Genomic DNA, 22,529 nt, shown 5'->3' with positions numbered 1-22,529 from the left:
GGCAACGGCGCCAAAATTTGACAGGGCAGTCATATACCTATAAAAAATAACCAACTGGCTCTAACTAATATAGTTAGGGAAGTCGGGTTGATCTCCATAGGGAGATGGTAAAATGTCAGCTTCGTCTAAGTTCGTCTCGGTAACCAAATTGGGGGGTTTAAATTTTGTTGTTCTAAAACTAAGAGAGTAAGAAAGAGAATAAAGCAGAGAAAAGGGATCAAGCAGATAGAGAAAATAGCTAAGACAGATGGTTCACCATGATCATTCGGTCAAGTAATCTAGGTCTCAGGTCAGTGCAAGTATGGTCTAAGGAGCAGTGAATATCTCCTTTTGGTCTCAATTCGCCCTAAAGCACAAATAGCTTAGCTTTCGCCCTAACTATAATGCTCTATTATACGCTACGAGTCTCCCCTTTTCCAACCTTTCGGTCCAGGTCAAGGTTCACTAAGATATAAATGCCTAATTGCATCGACTCAATTAAACAGATACAGATAAATGCAGCAGTTAACAATGAAGACTATACCAACATTAACCTAATAAAACGATTACTATCCCTTCATAATCATGGATCCCCTTAGTCTTAGCAAAAGGGAAATAGCTATGCATCATCATCGAGTTAACAATAATAACAAATAGATAATCGAAATTAAACATACTAATAAGGCTAACTAAGATTGAATATAGTAATGATGAAAGTAATAAAGAGAAATAGCAAAACAATAATAACGATTAAAGGATTAAGGATTAAGGAAGAATAATAATACCAATACAAATCGGAATTCGAGTAGCAAGAGAGTAGAAGAAGAGCAAAAATCCAAGAAACAGTAGCCAAAGATAGAGTAAAAGTGAATGAGAGGAGTTACGCAGTTTAGTGTTCTTTTAACATACGAAAATCCTCTCCTAAACCTAACCTATGGACTAATTACAAAAGCCCATACGAAATTAGGCGGAAAATAATCTAAAGCAGGCTAAACCACTCGATCGAGTGGTAATAAACCACTCGATCGAGCAACTTAGCATCAAACCTCTCGATCGAGTGGAAATAAACCACTCGATCGAGTACTCCTTGCAATGTCTTCTCGTTTGAACACTCGAACCACTCGATCGAGCAACTTTCAATATATAAAGCATTCGATCGACTAGAAAACTAGTCGATCGAGCTGTTTAGGTACGTTAGACATTGAAACACCTCCCGAAACCAGCTCACGCGTCTTCCAAGTGTTAGATTTCCAAGCTCCGGCTCCTCGTTCTCCATAAATGCATGCAAATGGGACGAATTAAGGCTCGATTTAGCTCCTCTTTGGTTTATTCCTGCAATTTATATAAAACGAACCAAAGTAGAATATTCGGGGGTATTTGTAGCCAGATACTACATAAATAAAACAGAAATGCGTGTAAAAATGAGGTAAAAACCTTATATAAAATACACGCATCACACACCTCGGTGTGTAGTCAGATATTGTGTGTGATTCTGGAGATCGGAGATGGTGGATGATTAGTTGGTTGTTATCTTGTTTGTATTATTTGATTATACAGTACTGACCCCGTTGTTGTTTATGATATCTACTGTGATCCATTCGGGGATGGTGAGCAGTTGGCTTAGCAGGTACAGTTGGTCTGTTGCTGCTGGGCATGGAGGGAGTCGAGTCACCACGCTTCTGGTCTAGAAATGCAGAGACAGGAGTACTAGTAGTCCTTATCCTCACTTATAATCGGTTGTGTATATGGTAGTAAAGAGTATTTAAATAGAATATAAATGTTCTTTTATTGTCTATTTGATCTACTACCTCGGGCAACCGAGATGGTAACACCTTCATATACTGGAATGGTCCTTGGTAAGGCATCCTGGTGTACGGCGGTGTTACACACGCGACTGATCTGTGACCTAAACTGTGACCATCTGAGATACATTGATGAACCGACAATCCTAGTTCCTTCTCTTTATAGTTAGTTTCTTAAATCTCTTCCTGCTTTAGTTAGTTTAGTTTATTCAACTCAAACCCCCCATCTTGTGACCTCAGACGGACTAAATTGACAAGTAGATAGTGACCGTCTCCCTGTGGAGATCGACCCTACTTACCGCTGACTTTTGTTAGTAGTACTTAGGTATTTATTTTTGGTACTAAACGACGGTGTCACAATATACCTACTACTAATGTCCATGCTCTGATTAGCAGTGATATACCTCATGTACTTCCCTTGACTAATGCATCAGGTACAAAAATTGTAGCTTGCTCATTATTTTACAAGCTAATAAAAATTGGTTTGACTAATGTAATGTACCTACCATAAAAATAACAATCTTTTTGTTAATTGTCTTGTAGAAACCCGAGAAGTTGGTTCCGAAAATATAATTTTGGTATATATATATATATATATATATATATATATATATAGAGAGAGAGAGAGAGAGAGAGAGAGAGAGAGAGAGAGAGAGAGAGAAGGGTTCTAGTAAGGCCCTCATATCATATGAGTCCCTAAATCCTTATAAGGGCCTTTGGATGGAAGGGATGGAGGGATGAGATTACATCTCATTGAAGGGTCATAAATCTCCCTCCCTAATCTCCCTCCCTAATCCTTGTATAACTCCTTCTAATCTTGTATAACTCCTTCTCCATTCTAATCTCCCTACTCACTCACTCACTCATCATCCATTTCATTCATTCACCTTCTTCAATCATTCACCCCCTCTCTCCTGATTCATTCTCTCCCAATAAAAAAAAACCCAAAAAATAAAAACAAAAACCAAACAAATACTCTTTTGTTCATCAACAAACAATAAAAACCCAATCAAAAAACTACTTCTTCTTCTTGAATCTGAAAAAAAAACAACAATAAAGAATAAAAACCACTGAACCACCCACAACCACCCATACGCGGCCCACCACGAACCACCCCACAACCACCATGCGCAGAACGACCTGTCACCTACACCACGCGCATCCCGACCTGTCACCCACACGCGGCCCACCACGAACCACCCCAAAACCACCGAACCAATCCCACAACCTGTCACCTACACCTCGTGCGGCCTACCACGACCACCACGCGCATCACCCGACGGCCACTACCCCATCACGCCATTTCTCCTGCCGCCTCCGACCACCATCGCCACCTCCTCACCACACCGAAATCACCCCACCACCGTTCCCCACCTCGGATCTTGCACCTGCCCACACCGAAACCACCCCACCCGATCTTCACCCTGAGCCAAAACACCCACGACCTCCTTCCTCTCCTCTCATATATTTTTTTTCCTCAGATCTACAATTATTAGCCTGTTTTTTTTTTTTTCACTTTCTACTCAATACATGTTTTTGTTTTGTTTTTTTGTTTTTTTTTGTTTTTTTAAGATTTGGTCTTGGTTATTGTATGGTGGTGATATTTGTAGGTGGAGTGTGGTGGGGACGGTAGTTTGTTTGTTTAAAAAATCGTCTTATTATTTGGAATTTTTGTTAATGTTGTTTTTTTTTGGTATTATTTGTTTTCATATCTATTGGTGAATTTTTGTTATTTCTTAATTATATTTTTGTTAATTTTCCGATCTATTTGTTAATTTTTTTGAGAAATTAGTTCTATTTATTATTGATTTATTTTATTTATATATATAATTTGTTGATTTAATCTAAATATGATTTATGCATAAATTGGGTAATACAACTAAAGTTATACCCTTTTAACATTAAAGTTACACTATTAACATCTAAAGTTATACATTCTATAAATTGAAGTTGCACACCCATTCAAGTTTGTTTTGTTTGGTTTGGTTTTTGTTTTTTTTTTTGTTTTTTTTTCTTATTTGATTTTTTTTTTGTTATTTGTTTTTTTTTTACTTATTGGTTAATTTTTTATTATTGTTATTGAAGTTTTTTTATTGTACTTTTTTGACTTATTGGTTTTTTTTTTGTTCACAGTTTATAATGTGTAATTTTAGTTTTCATTATGTTCAACTTTAATGTTCATTATGCGCAACTTCAGTGGCGTTATATGCAACTTCACTGGCAATATGTGTAACTTTAATCTCATCTTAAAGTTATACAAATTTGGACTAAAGTTATACAAAAAATGACTGAAGTTATACTATTATGGACTAAAGTTATACAATTTTGGACTAAAGTTACACAAATTTGGACTAAAGTTATACAAAAAATGACTGAAGTTATACTATTATGGACTAAAGTTGCACTATTTATGACTAAAGATATACCCTTTAAACATTAAAGTTACAATATTTAGGATAAAAGTTATATCATTATGGATTAAAGTTATAAATTTATAATATTAAATCTCTTATTCTACTCATTTCTTATTTTTTGGACTAAAGTTCCACAATTTTTTTTACCAAAGTTACATAATTTTGTGCTAAAGTTATACAAAAAAGACTAAAATTACAGTAAGACAATTTATATAAAACTTGTCATGTAAATTTACGTATAGTATAACTTTAGTCTTTTTCTCTATAACTTTAGTCTAAAATTGTGTAACTTTAATCAATAAAGTATAACTTTAGTCCTTTTTTGTATAATTTTAGTCCACAATAGTATAACTTTAGTCCTTTTTTGTATAACTTTAATCCAAAATTGTGTAACTTTAGTCCATAATAGTATAACTTTAGTCATTTTCTGTATAACTTTAGTCCATAATATTATAATTTTAGTCCTTTTTTGTATAACTTTAGTCCAAAATCGTGTAACTTTAATCAATAATAGTATAACTTTTGTCCAAATGTAATTCAGATTTGAAACTAACACAATGTCATTGTTGTACATAATGTAAGTTAAAGTTATACATAATGTCAGTGAAGTTATACATAATGTCAGTTGAGTTATACATAATGTTGATTGAAGTTATACATAATATCGGTGAAGTTGCACACAATATCATTGAAGTTGTACATAATGTAAATTAAAGTTATACATAATGTCAGTGAAGTTATACATAATGTTAATTGAAGTTATACATAATATCGGTGAAGTTATACACATTGAAGTTTTAATAATAAATCCGAAAATTTTATATAACAACACGAAATTTAACAAGACGAAATTTTAAATAATTTATAAAACAAGCGGTTGAAGTTATAAACATTGAAATTTGAGAAAATAACTAAATATACATTGAAATTTAAATACTAAACTGAAAAATTTATATAACACAACGAATTTTAACGAGACGAGATTTGAAGAAATAAAAAATAAGACGATTTTTGAAATGTCAAAATATGAATTATAGTAACTTTAATATATTTTAGATTAATATTAACAAATAGAAATAAAACAACTCCAAACAACAAATTTAATACGAAATCTGAAAAAAAAAAGACGATAAAAAATAGACACATAATCTGAAAAAAAAAAAAGTTAACTTACTCGCGGCGCGGTGGTGGTGGTGAATGGTGGTGTATGAGGAAGAGGGGTATTGATTTGTTTGGATTTTTTGGGTTTTTTTATTTATTTGGATTTTTTGGGTTTTTTATTTATTTGGATTTTTTTATTTTTTTGGATTTTTTGGGTTTTTTATTTATTTGGATTTTTTGGGTTTATTGAGGTTTTGAGAGAAGAGAAGAGTGAAATGTGTGAGATGAGAGAGAAATGGGTGGGTGGAATACAAATATATAGTAAAATAGTGGTTAATTAGGGTGGATTAGTAAAGTGTGTTAATTAGCCTTTATAATGACTTTGGGTGGGTTCATCTCATCCCTCCATCTTCCTCCATCCAATGGCTCATAATAGGACTTATGGACTCAATACATATACATGGCCTTAGTTCATCTCTCTCTCTCTCTCTCTCTCTCTCTCTATATATATATATATATATATATATATATATATATATATATATATATATATATATATATATATATATATATATATATATATATATATATATATATATATATATATATATATATATATATATATATATATATGGGCGGGTTCAGGTACGAACTACTCTAACGTACGAACCGTACAAACCAGCCTAAATTAAACTAAAAATGCGCACCAACTCACTTCCCCATCAAAACTAACCAAAAATTGTTCGAAACCAAGCACCAACATCTCGATTTCCTTCATCTCCATTGCCGCACCTCCATCCTATTTTGCACCATTTTTCTTTGTGTCCACGCGCATCAAAGGTAAGCTTGTATTCAAATTTCTATTTCGTGTTATATGAACAATTGAAAAATCGAAAAATTAGGTTTTGAACAATTGAAATTCGAAAAAATTAGGGGTTACGAATTTTGATTATAGATCGTGTTTTTATGTTTTTGATGGTAACTTAATTTGTGTTTTGATACTATTTTTAGGATGGCGATAATTTCATCATGTTCTCCTCCTTCAGGTAAGAATTATTGTTCTAAATACATTTTTTGGGAACAAAAGAAACATTAATTGAATTAGGGATCCATTGCTAATACTATGTTTTTTTAATTGTATTGTAGGCGATAACGAAAAAGAGGACGATTTAGTCATAGAAGAAGTTATAGGTAAACATCACTGCTTTTTCTTCAATTAAAATGTCGTGTGTATCTAGAAAGTTGAATAAATGTATCTATGAGGATGTAGCAATGTATCTAGATACTTTGCGACAATTTTTTTTTTTTTGCTTATTGGAGGGAGATGTCAGAAATGTGTACCTTAGACAAGATACATCTCTTTAATTTGTTAGATACATGCTTCCAGCTAGCTAAACTTATATCTCTAAATAGTATGTATCTAGAGAACTGAACGAGTGTATCTAGGGTCATAAAGATATGTACCTCTGGAGAATTTTTCTTCCAGCTAGTTATGTTTTTTTGTGTGTTTTTGCTTTTGCTTATTGAGGAACATGTAAGAATAAATTTCTTAGCCAAGATACATCTCTTTAAACTGTTAAATACATGCTTCCAGCTAATTAAAAGAAGTGTATCTGGCTAGCTAAAAGAGTGTACCTAGCTAGTGAAAGGTCTGTATCTAAAAAACATGTATCCTGACACATGAGCTAGTGTATCTAATTTGATTGAGATGTGTACCTTTGCAGATAGTATACCTGCTACTAATGTCCATGCTTCAAGCAGTAGTGATATACCACGTGTACTTCCCTTGACTAATGCACCAGGTACAAAAAAATGTAGCTTGTTATTCATTATTGTATCTAAAAAACATGTATCTTAAGGCATGAATTAGTGTATCTAATATGATAGTGATGTGTACTTACGGAGTATTTTTCTTCCCCTTTTAGTAGTTGAGACATAATGTGGTGTTGATTTATTTAGTTATATCTCAGTATTTTTCTCCCCCCTTTGTGTTTGCTGTTGAGTTACACTTTAATATGGACTGATCAACAGTATATCTTAAGATGCGTATTCTACTGTGCATAATTTCCTGTTCATTTCCTGTGAAGACAGTATACCTGCTACTAATGTCCATGCTCTGATCAGCAGTGATATACCTCGTGTACTTCCCTTGACTAATGCACCAGGTACAAAAATTGTAGCTTGTTCATTATTCTACAAGCTAATAAAAATTGGTTTGACTAATGTAATTTACCTACCATAAAAATAACAATCTTTTTGTTAATTTTCTTGTAGAAACCCCAGAAGTTGGTTCCGAAAATATAATTTTCGGATTCCCGAGTTGTCCAGAAGATGTTAAACCAATTAATGGGATGATATTTTCAAATTTGGAAGATGGCATATATTTTTACAACAAATATGCAAAAGTTTGTGGGTTTATTCCAAGGTTAGATTCAACAAAATTGGTTAAAGGGATTATTACACACAAGCGTTGTGTGTGTAATAAAGAAGGCAAAAGTAGGAACAAGGGGACTAAAAGGAAGAGGACTGGTACAAAAACAGGATGTGAAGCTAAGGTTAGTTTTAGGAGAATTGATACCGATGAATATGAAATTTATGATTTTGTTGAGGTTCACACACATGCTATGGTTACACAGGCGACAATGATTCATTTGAAACCACCAAGGAATTTGAATCTCTTTCACAAGAAAATGATCATGGATAACTCAAGAGTAAATCATGTTCCGGTGAATTCAGTTAGAATGTTCAAAGAATATGTAAAAGGGTACAAAATGTTGGGGCTTCTTTAGAAGATTTCAAAAAAAATTCAAGGGATGTTAAGAAATATATCAAGGAATATGATGCTGAGATGTTACTGGAGACTTTCATGCAAAAGAAGGCTATGTCTCCATCATTTTATTTCGACTTTGATGTGGATGATGAGAAAAGACTAAGTAAGGTTTTTTGGGCAGATCCAATCTCAATTAAAAACTATGCCCTTTTTGGAGAAGTCGTCTCTTTTGATGCTACTTATAACTTCAATGAATATAAAATGGTGTTTTGCCCTTTCAGGGGTGTGGACAACTATAAAAGGTGTGTCACTTTTGCGGGTGGTTTGTTAAGAAAGGAAGATGGAGAATCATTTACCTGGTTGTTTGAGAATTTTGTAGAGGCTATGGGTGATTGCTATCCTACTACAATAATAACTGACCAATGCTGAGGCATCAATCAAGCAGTAAAAGATGTGTTTGGTGACAAAACACAACACCGATTATGCATGTGACATATAATGAGAAAGCTTCCAGACAAAGTCGGTCCATCAATTTGCCAAAACACAAACTTTTTGAAGGAAATAAATTCTATTGTTTGGGATGGAGAGATTGATATAGAAGAATTTGAATTGAGATGGAAGTCGATCCTTTCCTTGTATGAGCTTTCTGATCATGAGTGGCTGAAGTCAATGTTTGACATTTGTGCAAGTTGGATTCCCGCCTACTTTTGAGACATATATCTTGGCGGGATTATGCGCACAACATCAAGGTCAGAATCTGACAATAGCTTCTTTGAGAATTTCACTAACCCGCACCTCACTCTTGTTGAGTTTTGGACGTGTTTCCAATCGGCTATGGATGCTCAGGGATAAAATATTCAAAGGTGACAGCTGATGATAAAAACTCTTCTCCAAAATTATCAATACCTCTCCTTTTAGAAAAGAAAACAGCTGAATTTTACTCAACCATTGTGTTTTATGAATTCCACGAAGAACTCCAAGCTGCATGTTTTACTTGTGGTCTTTCACCGAGGACAACTAAAGACTACAATGAGCATATTTCAATAATGGACCGTGAGAAAGACAAGGTATACAAAGTTGATTTAAGTGGTAACAAGTTTTCTTGTTCATGTAAAATGTTTGAAAGAATCGGGTTACTTTGTAAGCATGTTCTGTGGGTGTTGAAGGATATAGGGTTTGATGATATACCTAGAGAGTATCTATTAGACAGATGGAGCAAATGTGCAACCTGCTGCCCTATTTTTAATGTTGTTGGAACAACACTCCTAGCTGATTGTCTGTCAATAGAAAACCACCAAAGCAAGATAAGTGTAATACTACGGTTTTATGAGTCTCTGGGTACTCTATCGAGTAGGCCTTACTCTGTCGACTAAGGGTGAGTTGCGTTTTTAAAATAGTTTCTGACCTGTCGGGTACTCGATCGAGTAACATTGATACTCGATCGAGTAAGGGGGCAATCGATCGAGTACCTCAGCTACTCGATCGAGTAGCCGGTTTACGGGGGATGATTTCTCGTGTTTTGTTAATAATGCGATTAAGTATATAATTACTTCTGTCACTTTTCTTTAAACACTTTTACAACCTAATTACTTTCAAAAGAGATATCAAACTACGTTCTTCGCATCAATCGCATTGTTGGCAAATCCCGGAGCGTGGAAGGTCGGATTTTACCTTTCTTTATACCGTTGTGATCCTTGCGTCGAGGGTAAGATCTACGTACCGTTTTTATAGTATTTAGTCAAAGTTGGTTAAACCCTAATATTGGGATTTGGGGGTTTTGTTGTATTTTGTGATTGGTAGTGATTATATGTTTGTATGTTAGGAGGAGGATTCGTAGAAGAAGCCTTTTGATATCATTTGTGAGAGACCGTCGATTGTGTTGCTTTCCGGTAGGGTTTCCTACTCAAAGTATTAGTCCCATAATGCATTGTTGGTGTTTTGTGATTGTTGAATATTATCGTATTCGTATTGTGACGGTTGTTGGTTTGATTCTTTGTTTAATGGTTGTGATTGTTTGTCTCCGGTTCTCGAGATGCGTTCTCCTCGAGTGGAGTCACTTGTGGGAGTGGCTTCACGCCCTAGTTTCGCCTCCGTGGAACCCGCCACGGGAGGGGATGTGCACATTAATGGGACAGGATTATCGCTCGGTATGATGAGCGGGGCTTAGGTGGGAACGGTGCGGTCCCCCCCGGTGGCTGGTCCGGTGGGACGGTCGGTGAGAGATTGATTGGAGTGGGTGTGATTGTGTGTGTGATTTGTTTGAGCGCTTGTTTGTTTGTGTTGTTGGTTATATAAATTGTGTGATTTAATCGACCCGTTTAATGTTTTAAAAGCGTGGTGATCCATTCGGGGTGGTGAGCGATTATTGAGCGGTATGATATGACGCGTATGGGATAGCTGGGATGAGTCATCATGTGGCGATTAGAAGTCTTCTTTGTGTCGACGATGTTTTATAGCTTTGATAGTTTTAGCAGTAGACCGTCTGAGAATCTTGTATTTCAGTTTTGGTTTTGGTTTGGGTTTGATCATGTAATCACTTTAAACTATTTTGTTATTTAAATTATGTTTCTTCATTGTCATTTGATTATCATTGCCTCGGGTAACCGAGATGGTAGCACTTCCATGCCTTAAGTGGTCCTGGTAAGGCACTTGGAGTATGGGGATGTTACAAAATGGTATCAGAGCGACGATCCTGAAACCTGTAACCAATGAATCTAATGAATATAGGATTCAAATAAAATGAACCCGGGGTAGAAGTTGTAGGAGCTAATGCAAAGACTTGGGAGACGTCCTAAAGTCGCGAACTCGCCCTACAATTTTGAACCGGTCACCATGGGATATGAGTCGGGATCGCTATGTGTTTATTTTGTGAATTGTGTACCAATATAGTGATGTGTGGCATGAATAAGTGTGATTTTGTAGGTTGTTGGTTGAAAGCATGTTGGATGATAGTTGGTTTACCATGTTGATTGGAATAGTTGGAAAGGTATGTGAGAATGACGAATGATGTGGTGGAAAAAGGAAGTAGTTCATATGTGATAATATGTGATGAATAATGATGTTGCAGGATGAATGGTTTATAATGTGTATATACTAGTAACTTGTGATTAGGGGATTTGATATGATTTTACATAATTCGGTTTGCGTAAAGTTAGATAATAAGTTCATATAATTGTCTACTTGGTATCATATGCACTTGTAAATGAAGAATGTGGTTGAAATAAATGAACTGATTGGAAAATATGGAGTGTCAATTACATGAGAATATGGATTTTGTGAATATGAATATGTTTAGATGACAAAGTGGAGTTGTAATATTGTTGTGTTAGTAACATGGAAATAGGATTTGTAATTGTATGAGTATGTTTTGTTTTACGAAAGGTCATAAAATTAAAGCATGTGGTTAGTACATGATTAATGAGTTAAATAATATATGTGCATGATGGATATTGTTGCTTGACTTTTGAAGATAGTAACATGTGATTAGCAATACTGGTTTTATGAGTACTGAGTTTTTTTTGTCTACCTTGTTGTTGTTTAAGTCGTTTGGAAGTAAAAATCAAGTAGTTGTGTTTTTCGATTATAAAGAGGTCGTCTTTAAACTGTTATAACTTGAGATGTATAAATGATTTTAATGTGATTCCAATTGGAGGTGATAGCTTGTTGTTTTACGATTCTAATGATAGGTCACACGCCCAAAACGAACAAGAAATGAGTGAGTTATGACCGTTTTACAAAAACTGGACAGTGCTGAGAAATGCGTATGGTACTCGATCGAGTGGCCCTTACTCGATCGAGTGCATCTTGGTACTCGATTGAGTACCCCTTACTCGATCGAGTAACCCTGGTAAAATTTGTTTTACGTGCTTCTGACCTTCACCTACTCGATCGAGTGGCCTGTACTCGATCTAGTGACCCCTATTTTGGGTCATATGCTTATCTTTAGACTTTGTTGCATATTATGTTTAATTCAAAAGTGTTATTTTGCTTCTTTATGCATTGTTTTACATGTATGTTGGTCTTGATGCGTAAGTTACCCAGTATTGTGATGTAAAGAGTGGCACCTGTGGTGAGTATGAGTTCGGTGGGAGGACATGAGTTATATGTGGTTGGGATAGATAGTGGAAAAAGAAAAGGAGGATCATTATGGCTTAATTGAGACATAGAGCATGTTCTCTGAGATGAGATGAGTGATATGATTGTGTGTGGAGTAACGTAAAAGCAAGTGAATATGGGCAAGGGATGATGTGAGTCTAAGGAACGTGAGAATGAAAGGATTGAGAGTAAGGATGTGGATAATGGCAACTTAAGATGTGTAAAGAATTATGGAGGAAGATGGTTAGGAGTCGTGTGGGTTAGGAGTATGCATAGTGAAAGTTCGTTTAAAGGGGTTGAGAAGAGTAATATATAGTGAACTTTGTGTAGACATATCGCGAGGTGGATTTGTAGACAGTGAGTGAGTTTGGGAGATTTGGTTTATTAAGAGATGAAACTACTGTGTGATTTTCTTGGGTAATTAACGGTATGAAATGAATTCTGATTTCTAGAGAGGTACAAAGGAGATGCAATTGTTTGGACAGTGAACGTTGATTTTATGGATAGATTAGTGGCAAGTGTGAGTGATAGCATAATAAGAGAAGATCCATGGTAAGAAAGAGTGAGATGATATCGGTATAAAATAATGGAATTTGAGCTTTGGAGCGATGAGAAAGTAATTGGAGCACTAAAGAGTTAGGTAGAAGTAATAAGGAGTTGAGTTATTAAATGGTATTGTTGAGTATAAAGAGAAAAGAAGGATAAAAGTAAGCTGAGAAAAATGTCCACCGGAGTTATGTGATATAAAAGTAAGGAATCATCGGGGTGTATGATACTACCAAGAGTAAGTGAGTTAATGGTCATACAGAAATTTCAGGACAACATGATTAATCATGAGTTTCGAGGAATTAAGGGAGTAAGAGGTTGATTTAGTATCTGCACTCTATGAGATTTTGGTGGAGAGTTAGATGACGATACAGTTCGGGATAGTATTGGGAAGAATGTTGAGGTAAATTTTGTTGATAGGTTGATGTTCGTTATTTGGGAGATTAACCGAAGATAGGAAAGAAACCGTGATGTTTAGAGATGAGTGTAAGAGGCTTGATGTCCGAACGACGGTAGTGTTGAGGTGTTGCCGCTAGTGGTTAAGGGTGATGATAGATAAGAAAGATAGCAATTCTAACGAGGTTGATTTTGTAGAGACCAGATTGATATGTATGGTTGTGAGAAAGTATAAGATGTGGTTATATGGGGCGGTTGTTAGTAGTTGAGTATTAATGGTATGGTTACAATTGGCAGGGGGTGATGGATATGCGAATGGGAGAATATGTTATGAGGGGTATACGAGTTAAGCTCGGGTGAGGGGTAACTTTTATCAGGTGGTAACTTACGTGATCAGGATTGACTGGTTGTATGTGATTACGGGTCTGTGATATATATATAAATGTTTATGTGAGGTTTTGACCTCACAAGACGTGATATGGTGTGGTTATCATAAAGTTGTTATTTGAATGTTCTGTAATGCATGTTGGGTACGCTAATCTAATTGAATGATGATTAAAAAGGTAATAAATTGAGTGATCTAGCATGACTGGTTATACTTGTATGTATTCATGATACATGTCAATCTGTGATATGGTAAGGGGATGATATTCATGAGGTTATTACCTGTTTAATTCATAAAATACGTTGCGTTGTGATTTAGTAAAGTGGATTTGAGTAAGTTTTTTTCTTGTCTGAGAAGTTATTCTGAGTCAGTGTTTATGGGAATTGTATGCAGTTGTGATGTCTATCGATGTGGTTGTTGGGCCTCGGGTGTTGATCCGGGCACGGTACATAGTGTTGTGATGCGGGTATTTTCGCACTGCGGTGTGGCTATTGGTGGCGGTGTTGCGATGCCGTCACCGGTTGTGGTGGAGTAGGCGGGATGATTATGATACGAGTTTTCAAAAGTATCAGTTTGTACAGATAGACAGTTGTTTTGTTATTGATGTTTCTTACCAGTTAAGTTTGGGAATCAGGGTAGAGTATGATATGAAATAGAGTTGTATATGTTTTCGTTGTTGTCATGGTATAGTGATATTCTGTTGATGAGACACGGTTGTGAGAGGTTGTTACAGTAATTTTGAACTTGTTCTAGATAAGGCTTTAGTGGATATGGTAATGGCAGGTGATTCGTAAAACATGTGTGGTAATGACCTGAAAGATGCAGGTGGTTCATAATCCTTTGTTGAGACAGTGAGTGTAGGGTGTTGGGGGAATTAGTGTCATGTTAAGTTGTGTATGAGTTTTGCGGTAATGAAAAAAAGAACTTGAGGATCTAGTGTGAGTATACGTACCGAGTGTGGATCGTGAGTTATGCTTTTGGGAGATAGGTGCTTTACATAGAGAGGTATGTTGTTTTCCAGTAATAATGGAGAGTTAGTATGGTGATTTTGCTACGAGTTTTATGGTATAGGTTAGGTGGTGTGTCGAATGAGTTGAGGTATGAGAAATGTTTAATTAAGAGAGCCTTGGATATATGCATGGCGATTGTTTAGATTATAGGTGGTTATCTTTGACATGCGGTGATGATGAGGATAATGAGACGATATAGTTCGGATTTAGTATTAGTGAGTTACGAGGACGTAATATTTATCTTAAGAGGAGTAGGATGCGATAAAAGAGATTTTGATGGGTGTGCATATGGTGGTATATTCGCAGTAGAGTGTTGGTGTAGCATAAAGAACGAAGTTGAATATTTTGTGGTTGATGTTGTTAAAAGGCCATGGTCGAGCTTGTAGTAGTGTGATGTTTAGGAGTGTGAGAATATTTCACTAGTGTTGACAGTTGGATGACGAGGTTATGAGTGTGAGTAAACTTCGAGGATGAAGTTCCTTTTAAGGGTGGTAGAATGTAACATTCCGGTTGATGTCTATGAGTGTCTTGATATTGGATTTGATAGTGGATGATATTATGGAGCTAGCAGCGTTAGAGGATGGTAGTTGGTTATGTATGGAGTTGGTGTCGTGAGAGATATATATTTGGTAGATACGATACCGTGAGTCATGTTGTGGAAGTAAACATGGTTGGTGGAGTGGTTGTTAAGAGTTCATGTTTTATGTTTGGTCGAGTTCTTGAGTTCTTAGTATGTTGTTGTGTCTTGGTCGAGTTAGTATGGTTGTTTTTAGGTATAGGTTGAACTTCGGGGACGACGTTCTTTTTAAGGAGGCAAGACTGTAATACTACGGTTTTATGAGTCTCTGGGTACTCTATCGAGTAGGCCTTACACTGTCGAGTAAGGGTGAGTTGCGTTTTTAAAATAGTTTCTGACCTATCGGGTACTCGATCGAGTAACGTTGATACTCGATCGAGTAAGGGGGCACTCGATCGAGTACCTCAGCTACTCGATCGAGTAGCCGGTTTACGGGGGATGATTTCTCGGGTTTTGTTAATAATGCGATTAAGTATATAATTACTTCCGTCACTTTTCTTTAATCACTTTTACAACCTAATTACTTTCAAAAGAGATATCAAACTACGTTCTTCGCATCAATCGCATTGTTGGCAAATCCCGGAGCGTGGAAGGTCGGATTTTACCTTTCTTTATACCGTTGTGATCCTTGCGTCGAGGGTAAGATCTACGTACCGTTTTTATAGTATTTAGTCAAAGTTGGTTAAACCCTAATATTGGGATTTGGGGGTTTTGTTGTATTTTGTGATTGGTAGTGATTATATGTTTGTATGTTAGGAGGAGGATTCGTAGAAGAAGCCTTTTGATATCAGCTGTGAGACCGTCTGATTGTGTTGCTTTCCAGGTAGGGTTTCCCTACTCAGTATTAGTCCCATAATGCATTGTTGGTGTTTTGTGATTGTTGAATATTATCGTATTCGTATTGTGACGGTTGTTGGTTTGATTGCTGTTTAATGGTTGTGATTGTTTGTCTCCGGTTCTCGAGATGCGTTCTCGTCTGAGTGGAGTCACTTGTGGGAGTGGCTTCACGCCCTAGTTTCGCCCTCCGTGGAACCCGCCATGGGAGGGGATGTGCACATTAATGGGACAGGATTATCGCTCGGTATGATGAGCGGGGCTTAGGTGGGAACGGCTGCGGTCCCCCATCGGCGGTGGCTGGTCCAGTGGACGATCGGTGATGAGATTGATTGGAGTGGGTGTGATTGTGTGTGTGATTGTTTGAGCGCTTGTTTCTTGTGTTGTTGGTTATATAAATTGTGTGATTAGTATCGACCCCGTTTAATGCTTTAAAAGCGTGGTGATCCATTCGGGGTGGTGAGCGATTATTGAGCGGTATGATATGACGCGTATGGGATAGCTGGGATGAGTCATCACGTGGCAGTTAGAAGTCTTCCGCTGTGTCAGACGATGTTTTATAGCTTTGATAGTTTTAGCAGTAGACCGTCTGAGAATCTTGTATTTCAGTTTTGGTTTTGGTTTGGTTTTTTTTCATGTAATCACTTTAAACTATTTTGTTATTTAAATTATGTTTCTTCATTGTCATTTGATTATCATTGCCTCGGGTAACCGAGATGGTAGCACTTCCATGCCTTAAGTGGTCCTAGTAAGGCACTTGGAGTATGGGGGTGTTACAATAAGTGAATTGTGGTCGGAAGTATTTACTTCGGTTTCGCTTGTTGAGGATAATGAGGAACTTGGTAATGAGCTGCTTGAACTTCTTCGCAGTTTCAATGAGAAATTGATGATTTCGGTTAAGCGTGGGAAGTCAAAAAACAAGAAAGCTGAAATTGAGATGCTTATTGGGTCAAAAACTCCCACTGAAGCTAGTGTTCTACCACCAGAAAAGTGCAAGAATAAGGGATCGGGAAGACGAATTACTTCAAGCAAGGAAAAAGCAGTACAGGAAAATGCAAAGCCTCTTAGGGAATGTCGTGCTTGCGGTGAAATGACTCATCATGATAGTAGAAATTGCCCGAGTCGAGTCACTCAAAAGTGATTTTCAATTTAATTTCACTCAGTAAAACTGTAAGCCGTATTAAAGTATTGCTTAGGACTTAGTAGCATGTAAAAACTTCTAAAAAAGTATGTAGTATCTGACTCTAAATTGTGGAAGGATTGTCTTGTTGGTTTGTGTACAATGAAAGTTTGCAGTATTGAAAACTTCAAAGGATTGTAATGACTCATATTGGACAATAATAGAAGTACCTAGTTTACTGACATTTCTGTTTTTGTTCCCTTTTACTGTCCTCTCTCTGGTCAGAATAGAGTATTGAACGTGCCAATTGGATTGAGGGGTATTGCAGGGAGAATAAGTATCAAGGCAACATCCTAATAGTTTTTAGTTAATTATACTCCCTAGGTCCGTAACACCGTGACACGAAACTATATTCTCCTAAGTATTCATTCTAATATGTAGAAGTCATCTCTCTGCGCGACCATAAATGGCATATGGCATCCCATCCTTTCCGTCATTACAAAGCAATGAACTATAAAGTTAAATGATACACCATGTGTTACATATGTAACTCCGAAATCCAATGAATTAATAATAATCATCGATTTATTAAATTTTTCCGAATTATTCAATAATACCGTCCATAATTTGATTATAAAATACATAGTCCATCAACTTTTAAACTCACAATCAAATACATTTTCTAATCATTTATTAGTTCCTTAATTAATCGATCATGGCATTTTCATTAATCCTAACATTATCACTAATCATTTCAAACATTTCAAATCAAGTCAATTCATGTCTAGGTCATTGGCTGCTTGATCCTCCATTACATACTTACACATAAAACATGATGTAATATGTTGACAATTAAAGTAGGAAAGTGTATTGAAATGAAAACATGATGTTTTCTACTCGAGAGAATTTGGATAGCCAAGCGTCAAAAACTATGTTGACAATAATATTATTGTCAACATAATTTTTGACGCTTGGCTCTCCAAATTCTCTCGTAAAGTAGGAAAATTGATCTTTATCCAAAGAATCATCGCTAGAACGAGTTGCAAATCCACTAATGAAAAGCTTCTAAAAACCAATTCCACTTTTTAACAACCATGTCAAAAACTTCAACGTTCGTTGGTTGAGTCAAATGTCACCCATTTGCAACTCTAAGCGCTTCACATATTCAACTAGCACAAATGTACCCTTTATATCCCAATTATTATATGGCAGCACAAATGTTAATGATAACAGAAGAAGCTCTAAATTGGGAAAATAATGTAAGTTTGGACTACTGTAGATCACCCTCTCCAAGCATGTCAACCACAACCAGAATGAGTCGAGTTTGATGGATAAATTTGAATTTACTTCATTTCGAACTCGTAAATATGTACAAAAACCAATGTTTCAGAATGGTCCAGGAATGTTTGAACAACATATTGTGAATTTGACGATGTTCACAAAGAGAATGAACAACACAATTACAAACAACACCCTAAGAAAACACACTTCAGTATCCGCAAACATCCAGAGAACTAGATTTCATCCATCTTCTTAAAAACACCCTAGGGACTCACCTGGCAAAAAAACATGAAAAAAGTGACATTAAGTTACTTTAATATATCAGGAAATAAAAAATAACATGTGTATAAAGCAATCTATAAAAATAACCCCAAGGTCTTTCAGATAAACATGTCCTATGTGTATCTACACACCAGCAGATGTGTATCTAGAAAACAGGAGATGTGTATCCACTTTTATTTCAACTGCCCTCTTATCCCCCCCCCCAGTCCCTCCTCCCCTTTTGTTTAGGCAAAACATAGCAAAACGATGGTGCCTTGAAGGTAAAACTATGAGTTGCATCAACAAACTACGTAGTCTCGATACACAACAAAGAGACGTGTAACTAGTCTCACATAGATGTGTATCCAGCACTTTAAGTGAGTGTAACTATCACCATAGGGTCTTCCAGATACACATGCCTTATGTGTATTTACACATAGGGCCCTGCCTGAGGAAGGAAAAGATGTTAAATCCCCAAGTGGAAGCTTTTAGCCAAGTTAGTAGTTCCCGGTCAAAACCCCGACCTGAGCGACATTTGAGGAGACATTCAGGTCCCTTCGAAAATGCCAAATAAAGTTGAACCCTAAGAAGTGTACCTTCGGCGTGCGGTCTGGAAAATTCCTTGGTTTTCTGGTCAGTGCCCGAGGAATATACGCCAAACCCGAAAAGGTCCAAGCTAATTTTTAAAAAAGAGTGCTCCTACCTCTACTTAAAGTAAGTAGAAACTTCAGACTTTTGTCGTGCTCTTAAGCCAGGGCAGGTTCCTTTCCCTTTGAGAGACCCAATCCTAACTATTGAACTTAAATCTATGACTCAAGTCATAACACTCCTGAAGAATACCGGAACCACACTCAGAGGATACTGGTATAGGAATGCATAGCAATTTAGATAGATAGAGGAGACAAGGCTGAGGCAGCAGAGTGCATCCCTCCACCCTAAAAAAATAAGTACGTTTGGACGACTGCATTGATACTTCTAATATTTTTCAATGAAAAATTCAACAAAAATTGAATGTCTCTCCAGGCCATAACCTTGTCACCCTCTTCCCTTCACCATTGTGTCTGAATTGCCTTAATAGTTTTAGCTTAGCTCATATTTAACTAACCTTTGATTAACTGCAGCTAATTTATATTTAATACTTGATATGTCTGCATGAGCTCCTCATATTCTAAGATTTGCGCTTGTTGTAGTCCATAAATGCCACAATTGACGAGTAAATATCAAGTTATCCAACCATTCTCTTAAATTTTACCGAAAGCATTCTAAAACACCTAACAGTTTTGGAAGTCTTAAGTTGACAAAAAATTGGGAGTCTCAACAACTACGTAGTCTTGATACACAGCAAAGAGACATGTAACTAGTCTCACATAGATGTGTATCCAGCAGTTTAAGTGAGTGTAACTGATGAGGCTGTCGTAACCTATCAAAAATAAACCAGCTGGTCTCTAACTAATATAGCTAGGGAAGTCGGGATCGTATCCACAGGGAGGCGTTTAGCGTTCTACTTGTCAAATTAAGTATGTCTAAATAACCAAAAGGGGTTTGTTTTATTTGTGTTCTAAACTAAAGCAATAAAAGAAAAGGTTTAAAGAGATAAATTAAGTCGAGAAAAATATAAGAGAAAGGAGCTAGGACATCGGTTCACCATGAATTATTACGGGTCATAGGTAGGGTCAAAGGCCAGTCTCAATTACCGGTTTATAGGGCAGTGAAAAGGTCCTCTCGGTCCGCTATTCTCCCTAGAATGCTTCTAGCGGGCTCTCGCAACTTACCAGGGCACTCTAATGTGTGTGACAGGTCTAACCCTTACCAGGCTTTCGATCTTAGGTCGGGGTTTACCAATTTAATTAATCAATTACGTCGACTTAACCAATTAATCACAATTAAATGTCACAATTAACAACATAGACCAATTATATCGACTAATCTAATTACCTAATTAATACCGTCTCAATCCATGGCTCCCCTAAATCCTAGCGAAAGGAGGTTTAGCTACTCATAATGGAATTTGCAATAACAATTGAATTAGACGATAAAGGGGAAGAATTCAAGATGAAATTAATTGAAAGACTAATAAGCATAAATTAAACTAATAAGACTGGTAAGAAAAGTAGAAATAATTAATAAAGAAGAACAAAGGGGAAGAGGAATTAAAATTACCAAATGAATCCGAGTTTGAGTAATAGAGAAAAAGGGAGAAATTCTAGATCTAAAAGTTGTAGAGAATTATTACGTACTTCTGTTTTTTAGCAGCCAAAGTTAGAATAAAAGATAACCTAATGAATTGTTTTTCTAGTGTTTTTATAGTAAGTCCAAAGAGATAAAACAAATAAGTAACTAAAGCCCAAACACGAGCTAAATCTCGGCCAATGAAGCATCTGTCGATCGACACTAAGTCTCTGTCGATCGACACACTTGGACCCTGTCGATCGACACAAACACTAAGTCGATCGACAGCCATCAATATCTCCAAAAATAAATCTTCCTGTGACGACGGCAGGTATGTCGATGGACCATCTTCCTCTGTCGATCGACACACCTGTCCTATCGATCGACACATTTGTTCTGTCGATCGACACACCTGTCCTGTCAATTGACACAACAACTCTTCACCGGTCGTTCGTCTACAGCTTCCAACACAAGGTCGAACACGGACTCAACTCCTTCCTTAATTAATGGGTTTTGGCTCATAATCGCACATTCGAACCTAAAACCTGCACAAGTCACACAACTGACCCAATAGCGAGAAATGGGAGGAAATAATAGTGAATGGTCGTAAAAAAACCATGAAAATGCGTGCTAAATGAAGGGAAATATCGTATGTAAATTGCACGCATCAAACCTCCCTAAACCAAACCCTTGCTTGTCCCCAAGCAAGCAATAAATAGAAACAGGAAAGTGGACAAACAGAGTGGCATGAGACTCAGAGCTAGCTACACAATTGACTCGCCCAAACCAATTTAATGAAACAATGGACACCAATGCTAAGGAATTAATTCCAAAGCGAGAGAGCACAAAAATTCAAAATGCAAACGAGTTAAATTAATGACCAAAAATTACCTAACCGTCAAACTTGCAAGACCCATCAATGTCGGACTCTCACGATCTCTCATCACTCATTCAAGGCACACGGTGAGTATAAATTTTTGTAAGATAGAAAGAATATAGACACTCACCTAACTACGACCTACAAAAACATGCATGCAGTATAAATGATAAATATCTCTAGCAACCGTACACATACACTCCAACCAAACAAGGTCCATAACACATGCTGAGGACTTACATATGAGAGTGAGGAGAGGTAAATGGGTAAGAAGGGGCAAAAACATTTGGATATGTGGAGGTAAAAGCCAAGATAGCACCGAACACAACCAAAAATAAACACATTCCACTTCTAATCCAACATCAAAAATTAAGCATAATGCCAAGTGTGGCATAAACTCGCTCACAACCACAACAATACTCCTCAAATTATGAATAGGATGAACATAGGAGTAAAATAAAATTTCCATCTCGTTTTTTTCTTTTTCATTCTCAATTTTTTCCTTTCACTTCTTTTTCATTGTTTTCATATTTTTCATATTTTTTTTCCTTTTTTTTCTTCATCAATTTTTTTTCACCTTCCTTCCAACACAAAAGCATTCTTCATAGATTGACCATAACGAGACTTCCAAACTTACTAACAAGACTAGCTTGACATGGGTAGGCCATATAGGAATGTAGTTGAATAAATGGGTCAAAATGGCAAATTTGGCTAATGTGAGGCTAATAGGTTAAACATAAAGGAAGGGTCGCCTCTTCACATGTGTCACCACCACAAACCCGAGTGTATGTAGGCAAAAAGAGACAAATTTCATGCTTGTGCAAATTAATGTTAGATGCTTTGTAAGGAGCACTACTCACATCCTAAATGAAACCGGTCATGAATGTCACCAGTTTATAAGCTCTAACCTTA

General features: G+C 36.4%; 1 protein-coding gene across 1 annotated transcript; it reads left to right on the top strand.

The window, feature by feature from the left end:
* The first annotated feature begins 8,144 nt into the window (after positions 1-8,144).
* Positions 8,145-17,050, top strand: LOC141641245 (protein FAR1-RELATED SEQUENCE 9-like). Its single transcript, XM_074449916.1, has 4 exons — positions 8,145-8,454; positions 8,913-9,133; positions 9,233-9,341; positions 16,710-17,050. Exons 1-4 carry the CDS (start codon positions 8,145-8,147, stop codon positions 17,048-17,050), a joined length of 981 nt encoding a protein of 326 aa, XP_074306017.1.
* Positions 17,051-22,529: the final 5,479 nt, after the last annotated feature.

The sequence above is a fragment of the Silene latifolia genome, chromosome 2 (assembly GCF_048544455.1).
Source record: "Silene latifolia isolate original U9 population chromosome 2, ASM4854445v1, whole genome shotgun sequence".
Lineage (NCBI taxonomy): Eukaryota > Viridiplantae > Streptophyta > Magnoliopsida > Caryophyllales > Caryophyllaceae > Silene > Silene latifolia.
Note: the sequence above shows the minus strand (reverse complement) of the source record. Positions and strands in the feature narration are given on the sequence as shown.

What these genes read in the sequence shown, in the direction of transcription:
- LOC141641245 (XM_074449916.1), top strand. Translation starts at nt 8,145, where the DNA reads ATGTTACTGGAGACTTTCATGCAAAAGAAGGCTATGTCTCCATCATTT. An exon ending in GAATTTTGTAGAGGCTATGG is followed by an intron (nt 8,455 to 8,912) that starts GTGATTGCTATC and finishes ATGGATGCTCAG; the next exon opens with GGATAAAATATTCAAAGGTG. An exon ending in TGGACCGTGAGAAAGACAAG is followed by an intron (nt 9,134 to 9,232) that starts GTATACAAAGTT and finishes TGGGTGTTGAAG; the next exon opens with GATATAGGGTTTGATGATAT.